The sequence below is a fragment of the Pistacia vera genome, unplaced genomic scaffold, assembly GCF_008641045.1.
Source record: "Pistacia vera cultivar Batoury unplaced genomic scaffold, PisVer_v2 Contig468, whole genome shotgun sequence".
Taxonomy (NCBI): domain Eukaryota; kingdom Viridiplantae; phylum Streptophyta; class Magnoliopsida; order Sapindales; family Anacardiaceae; genus Pistacia; species Pistacia vera.
The window spans coordinates 151,335-162,105 of record NW_022196299.1 but is presented as its reverse complement, the minus strand read 5'-3'; the positions used below and the strand labels follow the sequence as shown (position 1 = coordinate 162,105).

Sequence of the window (10,771 nt, the reverse complement as noted above, 5' to 3'; positions counted from 1 at the left end):
TAACTGCCTTGAAGGTTCTCAGTAGAGGTCGCCCTAGGATTCCATTGAAGGCCGATGGGCATCTACGACCAGAACTCGTAACTCTAGTCACCTCGTCGTAGTCGCCGAGCGTGACTGGGAGCTGGATTGTTCCGCTGGGGTTAGGTGATCCCCTGTAAAACCGTATAGAGGCATCGAAGCTGGCTTCAGTCGGCCTCGACCAGGTTCATTCTATCGAAAGCTGACTTGAACAGAATGTTCACAGCGCTCGTTGTCCACAAGCATCCTGAGACATTATGACATCCAAATCAGGGGGTGATTACCAGAGCGTCCTCGTGCGGATGAGCAAGCGAGCTGCCTCCTTCTCGCAGAAGGTGATTGGTTCTTCCTTCCTGGCTTTCTGAGGTCGCTGCGATGTGCTCATGACACTGACGGGTCAGATGCGCTTCCCGAGCATACCTGTCCTGTGCCCCCCGCGTGTTTCTAGCGAGGTGCGACCTCCGAAATCAGGTTCACACTGCTGTACCGCTGCGATCACGACACTTGTTCTTCGCTCCCTTGGTTTTCTTTTGGGGAGTCGTCAATGTACTCCTTGAAGTGCCCTTCTTGATAAGCTCTTCAATAGCCTGCTTAGGGCTCGGCACTCATCAGTGTGATGCCCGTTATCCCGATGATACCGACAGTATTTCTTGCTGTCTGGCCGCTGCAGGAGTTTTCATGGGTTCTGGCTCACCGAGCAGCTGGCTTCCTCGGATTTGTCGAGAGTCGCAGATAGGACACATTACGGGGTGTATTGGGCCCTGTCGCGGTCGTGACGGGGACAGGAGCATAGGACTTTTTCTGCTCGTAGCGGGGTTTCTTCCCTTTTCGCTGATCGTCATTGTTCCTTTGCGATCAGCTCGCCTGTTATCTCCCCGACCTGACATACTGCTTGCGGAGGTGCCGTGATCGCGACGGCGAAGTGCCGCCAGCGAATTCTCTATTCGGAGATACTTTTTCGCCAGGTTGGAATCTGTGATGAGGGAAATATCGTCCTCAGCCTGCAGTTCCTTCCACAGGTCGGTACGTGTGTAGCGACTCCGGTATTATAAGAGTTCGGATGGAATCTCTGGGGCGTGAGCCACCTGTTGAGTTCCCTGTAGAACGGTCAACATAAGATGCAGGGATTCGTCTCTTTCTTGCCTTATATTGCTGAGGTAGCTCAAAGGCATTGAAAATTTCCGAGGCTTGGAAAGGCCGCAAGAACGTCGTGCTCATCTGAGGCCACGAACTGATCGAACCCATTGGGAGCGACCTTAACCACCGTTTGCGTGAGAAGTCAGCGTCACAGCCAAACATCGGCATTTCGCCAGGTCCGAACCTGGTGGAGCTCCATCAGGTCGTTGAATCATACAAATGATCCTACAGATCATAGTTTCCATCAAACGGCCGCCTGTCTGGCATTCTGAACCCTGGGAAGTGGGGAGCTAGCATTCAGGGGAAAATGGGGATGTAGAGACGATACTGTGTCTGCTCGTTTTGCTGCTCCCTTAACCTGTCCAGAGCGCTGCAGCTCCTCAATTTGCGGTAATGGAGCCAATTGGGGGTTGTTTCACCCTCGGCGCCCTCCCTTCTCGGTTGCGGTTCAGGACAGTCCGGAGATCGGATTCTCCTCGCCTCGGGGTTATTTCGGCCGCACTCGAACATGCTGACTATGGCATGTGAAGACGACGGGTTGTGAGGGCACTTTCACGACCCTCGCGGTGGTACGAACGCCCCCGCGAGGTGTGATAACCTCCCGCATAACGATCGGGATTGCTCTGCTGGTGGTGATCGGACCACCATGCCCAGCATTTTTGCTTGGGTTGCTTGCATCGTGGCGTGGGACAGCTCGGGGTCCACTCTCTCGTCGAGTCTCAGCTTTGCTGATACCCTGCTAGGGGCACCTTTGGTATTCGCCGGCCCTTGGGAACCCGTAGGCTTATTTTTTGCCACTTGTTTACCCTTCGCGTTAGCGCTGCAGGCTCGCGGCACGAGCTATCGCCCTTGCCGCGCTTTCCGCGCGACCTGCGGCGTCTTTGGCGATTGTACGCTCTGGCTGTCGTAGATGACATGCCGGTCCGACGGTCCAACCTCTGGTTGACTGTCTGGAGAGTATTATCGAACCTCTCCAGGTAACTCCTGATGGCAGGGTCAGTTGCGGGCTGTTGGGGTATTCCCAGCAGCATTTTGCGAAATTAGAGGTATGTGGAAGGGTGTCCCTGGCCAGGGGGACTGTTTCTGCATGCTGGTTCCCTTGCTCAGGTTCAGATTGGCGGGCCATTGTAGCTGTAGACTAGTAGGTCAAGATTCTCCGATGAAGGGTATACACTAAATCAGGCCTCCTTCTAGCGCCAACTGTTGATGCTAGTTTTTACACCAACGATTTTTACGTGATATATCAATTGAACTGTTCGATGCACTGAAAATGGAATATATGAAAAGTAATAACTGTAGAGGGAGGTTTTTAAGTGGTTCGGACGCTAAGATTGCAAGTCCTACGTCCATGGTTTGCATTGATATTAGTGGTGAGGTCGCGGTCGCGAGCTGATTACATCAGACGAAAAAGTCAAAGAAAAGTTTACAGAGAGGGTGATTTCTGCTGCTTTATGTAAAAATGGCCGAATCCCCTTAATGAGGGGTCTTCCTATTTTATACTGAACGAAGGTATAATCATCACTAAATCCGTGGTTTGGTGTAATTGTCAGTATATAATCCGGCTTTATGTCCCATTTCCCTTTTTCCAAGCTGACATCGCACGACTTGTTGCAGGAGAATGGACGCGTGTGGGCTCCACATCACTTGGCAGGTCTGACGTGTGCGTGCTGCTCTGACGGGAGCAGGTCGCCCTTCACGTGACTTTCCCACGTCAGCCCTTTATTTCCTGGGGCACAACAGTCACAATTCCTGTCACATTCATTTTGGGCATATTAATTGAATTAGTTAAAATCGGAAGGGTTATGTTATGCCTAAAAAGTTAGGATTGATGTGGACTCTCGTCAGCAAAAGCCAATCAAGATTCAGAAAGGTTTTGTGTTGTCTAGACGTTGCCACATCACACAGTGATGGGAGAGATACGGTTCTTGTCAGTGCAGCAGATGAATACTAGACTTGCGAGTGGCCAGGGGTTATTCACCTGCCTAAGCCCTACGCAATTTGAGAATATTTCTCGTGCAGATAACCAATGAGATGCAAGGAAGGACTTACACGGCACATACCCACTTGCAAACTCGTAATCATTACCTTGAACTCTCCCACTATAAATAGAGGACACCCCTCTCATTTACGGGATGGGCTGATCTTAGTTTAAAATAGCTTACACACATTCTTTCTAGATTGTAACTCAGCCCGCCACACGCGACCTGACTGTACCTATCTATTAATACAATAGCAATGGACGTAAGATTCGCTTTTAAGCATCCGAACCACTTTAAAAATCGCTTCCCATTTATTCACTCGTTTCATATTTTTCTATCACGTGTAATTTCTAAGTCTGCTTAGCACTTTGTCGTGCGAGTCGTTGGTGTCAAAATCAAGCATCAACTGGTTAAAACAAAATTAGTGACTTCTTCAAACCATAAAACCTTGTTAGCTATCTCACTTAGAGGTGTATCACGTCTGGGTACCTTGGGATTTTTGGAGGAACCAGAATCGGTCGGTTCCTAAAATTAGGAACCGAAACTGGAACGGACCAATTCCGACTCCTCAATTGTTGGACCTGAAACCTGTTTCACAGGTTCCAGTTTCGGTTTCAAGTACCCTGGATAATCACAGGTTTTGGTTCCGGTTCCGGATACCTGGATAATCACAGGTTCCGTTTCTGCTTTCGGGTACCTTGGATAATTACATTGGTCCTTGTAACTTTACAAAATGACAAAAAAACCTGTAAAATAAACAAATACACCCCCATTTGTTTAAATATTCTATAACAATATAATTTTTTCCTTATTAATTAATTTCAATATTTCAAATAATTTTAATATATAGTCTTACTTTTAATATATAGTGTAAGATTATATATTAAAATTATTCATAGCTTCTTCATATCCAAAATCCAAAATGTTCACTAGTTATATATATAGTCTGGGGGTAAAATTTAATGAAACCCGCCAATGTTGTATACTAGTTTTTATAAACCCCGACTCTTTTCCCGGTTCCTTGCAGGGTACCTTGTTACCGGTTCGTAACAGGGTACCTTATTCCAGGTTCTGGTTCTGATTCCCGGTTCCTGGAATGAAGGAACCAGAACCGGAGGGTCCCAATTTCTATTTTTTAGAACCGAAACCTACCTCGTGAGGGCCGTTTTCGATTCCTACCCAGAACCGGAACCCTGGGTATCTGCCAGTTCCTAGTAGAACCAATTTTCATGCTCACTCCTAATCTCACTCATTCTCTAAGCTGCTTCAAATTCGTAACAAATTAAAACATTGATTTCAGCATTAATTAGTGGTTTCCTTAAAATTAAAGCCAGAAAAATTAATTAGAAGAGTTGAAAAATTTTTTGTTTGAAAAGTATGGGTGGTAAAATATATTAGACTTTTTATACAAACTCACCCTTACAAGCTGGTGTATTTTAAAATAATTGGATGACTTTATGTGTTTTTATTGTGTTATCCATGTTAAAATAAACATCTATGGGGTTTTAATGAAAAAAATATATGTATTTTTAACAATAATGCTAGTCCACAACTTTCTCTCACAACATTCTTTCATGACCCCTACGTAACAGTTCGTCATTGGTTAGCTTGCAAATAGGCAAACATAACTCATACAAACAAGCAAGACCCATTTTGTGAATTGATCAATGACGAGTTGCTATGTCGAAAGTTATGAGAGAAGGTTGTGAGGTTGGGTTGTGGATTTAGTATTACTTTATTTTTAATATTTAACGAGAAGTGATTTTCAGTCCCCATCAGATTGATCAGGATCCCCAACTTTTAAATGTAGTTTTGTTTTGATAAGTTTAACCTTAATGATATGATAATTTTCTAAATACACCCATTTTCTATTTTTTTTTCTTTAATTTTTAACCTTTAATTCTTATATAAACCCTAAAGCTAAATTTTCTAAATCATTGAAACAGTTTTTTTTTTTCAATAATTCTTTGTTTTATTAAAATATTTAGTAATGTTACAGAGAAAATAAGCGCACAACAAAATGAATCTGAATCTGAATCTGAAGAAGAAAAAAGTAAGTTTCAAATTTGAAATTGGGTAAACGGGCATAAATAAAAAAAAAAATCTAATTAAGAAATTGGGGAAAAATGGCATAAACAAAATCCATAATTAAGTTTGAAATTAAGGGAAAATGGGTACAAATAAAAATACTAATTAAATAAAATTAAGTTAGACTGCTTTCGGTATTAAATATAGTTTAAAAAGATTAAAATATAATAGAGGAATATTACTATATTTTGAAAACCCAAAAACAAATCTTAAGACCCACGCGTGAAACCAATATCACAATATTAAAATCAATCAGATTTGGACTGTTACCAACCTCCCCTGAGGTTTCAGTTTGGGTTATTCGACCCCAAAGGTATCCAAAATTACTCACCTCCCTTAACATTTGAAGAATTATCCAATACCTCCCCCCACAGCAGTTAGTTGACAAATTCTGTTAAGTGGTGGATTCCTTTTAGCCCCTACACGACCAGTTACTATCTAGTTCATCCACTTCATTTTGAAAGTATTAAAAACACCCCTACCGTTAGTGATACGTTATGCTTCCATCCAGTTTAAAATTAAAAGTCTATTTTACCCCTCTCATTACTTACCAACTTAACAAATTTCTTAAATCATTTACTCAATAAATATCCAAATCCACAAAATCAACTTTGAACTTATAATTATACATTCCCAAGCAAGTTTACATATTTATATAAAAATCTAAACAAACCATTGAACTGGAAAAATTGATTTATCAACTTTAGAAACAATTATATTTTCGTTAGAACATTAACAAGTTGATAATTTATTAAAACCAGCCATTTTAAAAAAAAAAAAATAACTAGGTTGTTCTCAACAATTATTTAAAAAAAAAATTATTGTAATCAAATCTTTTGAAATCTATATTATGAGATAAAAAAAAAGGCTAAACAAATTTATAATCAACCTTAAAATTATTTTAATTAAAACAAAATCAAAATAACAGTATTTTGTTAAAAAAGAATTAAAATAAAATAAATTTTAAAAATAATGATGAATAAAAGAAATATTTTTTAAGTTGATATGTCATGGTAGGAATATTTTATTTTTAATTTTAAAACGGTATGAAACCTAACATATCACTAATTGTAGGGGTGTTTTTAATACTTTCATAATGAAGTGGATGCGTTGGATATTAATCAATCTCAAAAGGAGGTAAATGAAACACATTATACAACTCCCCCGACGGCTAAAGGGAAAGGTTTTGGATAATTCTTCACATATGAGGGAAGGTCAAGGTTATTTCACACACTTGGCGGTGCGAGTAACAGAAACTGAAACCTAAAGACTGGCGAGGAATAACAGTCCTGAATAATATAAAATTGAGAAATAATACAGACACCGAAAATTAATGCATCAAATCTGTGTATCAAATAATGTGGTAAAACGCTGACCGTTGATTAATATTAAGTTATAATTAATCGACGGTCAGGATTTTATCACGCTATTGGATACATAAATTCAGTACACTATTTTCGGTGACTGTAGCATTACTCTATAAAATTTAAATCAATATCTTATTACTAAAGTGTTATGTAAACTATAAAGTAATATCATATAGGCTTTCTAAACCGTCACTATATTTCACTAACCTAAACACTCACCCCAAACACCATCATTAACATTAGTCACACCTATTTTTTTTACGAGTTAATAACTTAAGACCTTGAGGTTTTATATAATAACAAAATCTCTTTGATATTTCAGAATTAACAAAAATCTCATTGCTATCAAGTTTTAGGTGTTTAAATAACGATATGAGACTATTTGATAATGAACATTAACTCATAACAATGTAAATTTTAACGACTCACTAATATAAAGGATTACTTTATTAGCTCTTTTTTTTTTTTTTTTTAAATTTGTTTGTTGATCCAATTTTTTAATATCAGCACCCTTCACTATACATATCTTGAAAAAATGATTAGGAATCCGGCTCGAACTAGCCGGTTTAACTGGTTGGATCGAGAATCGGAGTCTTCACCGATTTAACAGGAAAGGTAGAAAACCGGCCCTCAAAATTACAAACACCCCTCTACCCCTTCCACTCACCCCCCCATCATCCTGAAGTCTGATTTGCCGCCGATCATCACCTGTCTATAGGGATGTGTTTATTGCATTTCAAATCCAAAGGGACTAATTGTATTTATCAGGCGAGTGTTTGCTAGATTTTAAACCTGCTAGATTGACAGTTAAGCAGCCGATCAAATTCGTTAGACTGGTCGACCCGTGACCTGGTCCCCTGACTGGGTTGTCACACGGGCCAAGTTCCTAATCATTGTCTTAAAATACGAATTTGGTATCCACATTCAAGCTTTCATTGATTACGGAATTGTTCCCCATTCTCTATCACTAATGAATTTTGTTTATAGTAATGCATTAACGTAGCATATAAGCTCTTAATTGAGTTGGTACATAAAGTGTGCTAAATGAAATTATAACTTATTTCAACAACATATTCCACTGGTAAAATACTGGAATTTTGAATCTCTGCAAGATCTTCATGTCCAGTGTCTCCCACTTTGATTTGTTCATGAAGCAACCAAACAAGTTTCTCAACCATAGAGTATATTTTCAATTAGTTGTCTCAAACTAGGAATCGAAATCTTCCAAAATCCATGGCCTTCTCTCTTGAATATAATTTGGACGGTCAAGCTAAAAGTACCCTTTTGATCAATCACCTCCTTCAAATTGTATCTTGAAATAAAATAAACATTTTCCCACTTAGGATTTCCCATTCTCATGTCCATTTTGTCCTCACAGTCCCAAAGTTTCTGCATGTCAGAGAGCTGTGATCAGTTTTCCACATAAAGGCTTCACCAATCATATTCATCAACTAAGCTGATTCCTGAATCTACGACTTTAAAAAACTCGAATTAGTAATTACCTTCAATCATTAGACAATACCTCCTTTGTAATTATCAATCACAAACCAAGAAAATCTTGACGACAATTCCAGTGCTTAAACATTCAATTGGATTCTCCGCTATACCCAGAAACAGACATCCTGACACATCTCACATCTTCATCTCCAATTTACACTTTCCTCCTCCAAAAGACAAACCCCACTCCCGCGAAACAATAAACTCCAAGGGCAAATCATAAGTTTCATAACCAAAGCCGGCTTGTTTCCATTCCAAACCAACAATTTACAGGAAAATGACAAGAGTCCAGGAATGTTACAGCATGTTCAAAAACCTCTCCGCCCACAAAGTTTCACTATATATTTTCCAAGCATGATCTTTCTTTCACTCAAAATTTTGCCTGAAGCAACCAAAACAATCAAAATGTCGCTGCCAGCGAACCTGCAAACTGACGAGGCGAGCCCGGATTGGTTGAACAAAGGCGACAACGCATGGCAACTGACGGCTGCAACTCTAGTGGGTATGCAAAGCGTGCCGGGGCTTGTCATTTTGTACGGCAGCATAGTGAAAAAGAAATGGGCGGTGAACTCGGCCTTCATGGCGCTCTACGCTTTTGCAGCGGTGCTGGTTTGTTGGGTTGGTTGGGGATATCAGATGTCGTTCGGAAAGAACTTCATTCATTTTATGGGAAGGCCTGATGTTTCTTTGGACGAGAAGTTCCTTTTAGAGCGAACGTTTTTAGGCTACTTGCCGAATGCAACTATGATTTATTTCCAGTTTGTGTTTGCTGCTATTACTTTGATTCTAATCGCCGGGGCGTTGCTTGGGCGAATGAATTTTCATGCATGGATGTTGTTTGTGCCACTTTGGCTTACATTTTCTTACACTATCGGTGCTTATAGTATGTGGTGCCCAGGCGGCTGGTTGGCTAAGAAAGGAATCATTGATTATTCAGGAGGTTATGTGATTCATTTGTCTTCTGGCGTTGCTGGATTCACCGCAGCTTTCTGGGTGAGCAAATTAACCATAATAACTAATTTTCGAATCCTGTTAGGTTCAATTCTTCTGTATTTGTAGCGGTTATATTGTTGCAGGTATGGACGGACCATATAGAGGCGAGTGGGTGTCGGTGACCTCACACAAATTTTATATTATTTATTTGAACTTATCCCTTTTAAGATTAAATCCTGGTCCTTTCCTGGTTGCAGGTTGGGCCGAGGGCCAGCAAGGACAGAGAGAGGTTCCCGCCAAACAACATTATCCTGATGTTGGCAGGAGCAGGTCTACTTTGGATGGGATGGACTGGATTCAACGGTGGTGATCCTTACACTGTCAGTGTAGATGCATCTCTGGCCGTTCTTAACACTCACGTTTGCACAGCAACCAGCTTGCTCACTTGGCTCTTCCTCGACATTCTTTTCTTCGGAAAGCCATCGGTCATCGGCGCCACGCAGGGCATGATCACCGGCTTAGTCTGCATCACCCCTGCTGCAGGTACCAAAAAAATACTTCTAGTTTCGAACTCAGATACGTAAAACGAGTTACTTACTGGACAACTAATGTCGAACAGGTGTTGTACAAGGATGGGCAGCTATCATAATGGGAATTATGTCAGGCAGCATTCCATGGTACACAATGATGGTACTTCACAAGAAATTCTGGTTACTGAAGCAAGTAGATGACACCATGGCAGTGTTCCATACCCACGCAGTCGCCGGCAGCCTCGGGGGAATCCTCACCGGCCTCTTCGCCAACCCAAAACTGTGTCGCTTATTCTATTTGGTAGATGATTGGCAACATTACATAGGGTTTTTTTATGGTCTCCAAAGCGGGCGTCCCGCGGCAGGGTTCAAGCAACTGGGCATACAATTGCTAGGAATTGTGTTTGTGATTGGTGTGAATGTGGTGGTTACAAGTTTGATATGTTTGTTGATCAGGTTGGTGGTTCCATTGAGATTGGCTGATGAGGAATTGCAGATTGGAGATGATGCAATCCATGGAGAGGAAGCTTATGCATTGTGGGGTGATGGGGAGAAATTTGAGTCCAGGATTAGCTCAGTTTATGGTGCTGAAGACTACCACACTGGGCCTAAAGGTGAGGTTCAAATGGCTTGATTTGTAAAGCCAAATTTAGTTAAAGGGTTTGGTGCTTTTTTAATGTGTTTCTTGTACTTCTGCATCTCTTTCTTTTTTCTTTTTTCTTTTTTTTTTCTTTTTTTTATCTCTTTTTGTTATGCCTTCCACACTCAAAGGTTTTTCAATTTGGGTTTTTATTGACTGAGATGTATTCATTCTCTTAAATAAACTTACACTTTGCTTCTCATTTCTTTAAATGATTATGGTTTTATATGAATTTTTCTGTTTCCTGTTCAATTTCGTTTCAATGTTTCCTATAGTATATCAAGAATTCTCGATTGCGGTGTTTAAAATTTAACGTTTAAACTAAAGATGAGTATCCGTCATGATTTTTACATTAGAATTGACTATATATATATATATATAATATATATATATAATATATATAATATATATATTATTATATATATATATATATATATATATAATTTTATATGCACATATACAATATAATCAGCTAATGAGAGAGTATGTTACATCAGCGCGAATGGAATACTTGCTTTATCAATGGCGGATTGTTTTATTACAGTATGCACAAAAGGCTTTTTCATATATATCATCCAAGAT

General features: G+C 40.2%; 1 protein-coding gene across 1 annotated transcript; it reads left to right on the top strand.

Annotated features, from left to right (window-relative positions):
• The first annotated feature begins 8,451 nt into the window (after window positions 1-8,451).
• On the top strand, window positions 8,452-10,211 carry LOC116145859 (ammonium transporter 3 member 1-like). The gene is made up of 3 exons (XM_031431296.1): window positions 8,452-9,079; window positions 9,277-9,562; window positions 9,639-10,211. Exons 1-3 carry the CDS (start codon window positions 8,492-8,494, stop codon window positions 10,181-10,183), a joined length of 1,419 nt encoding a protein of 472 aa, XP_031287156.1. The 5' UTR covers window positions 8,452-8,491; the 3' UTR covers window positions 10,184-10,211.
• Window positions 10,212-10,771: the final 560 nt, after the last annotated feature.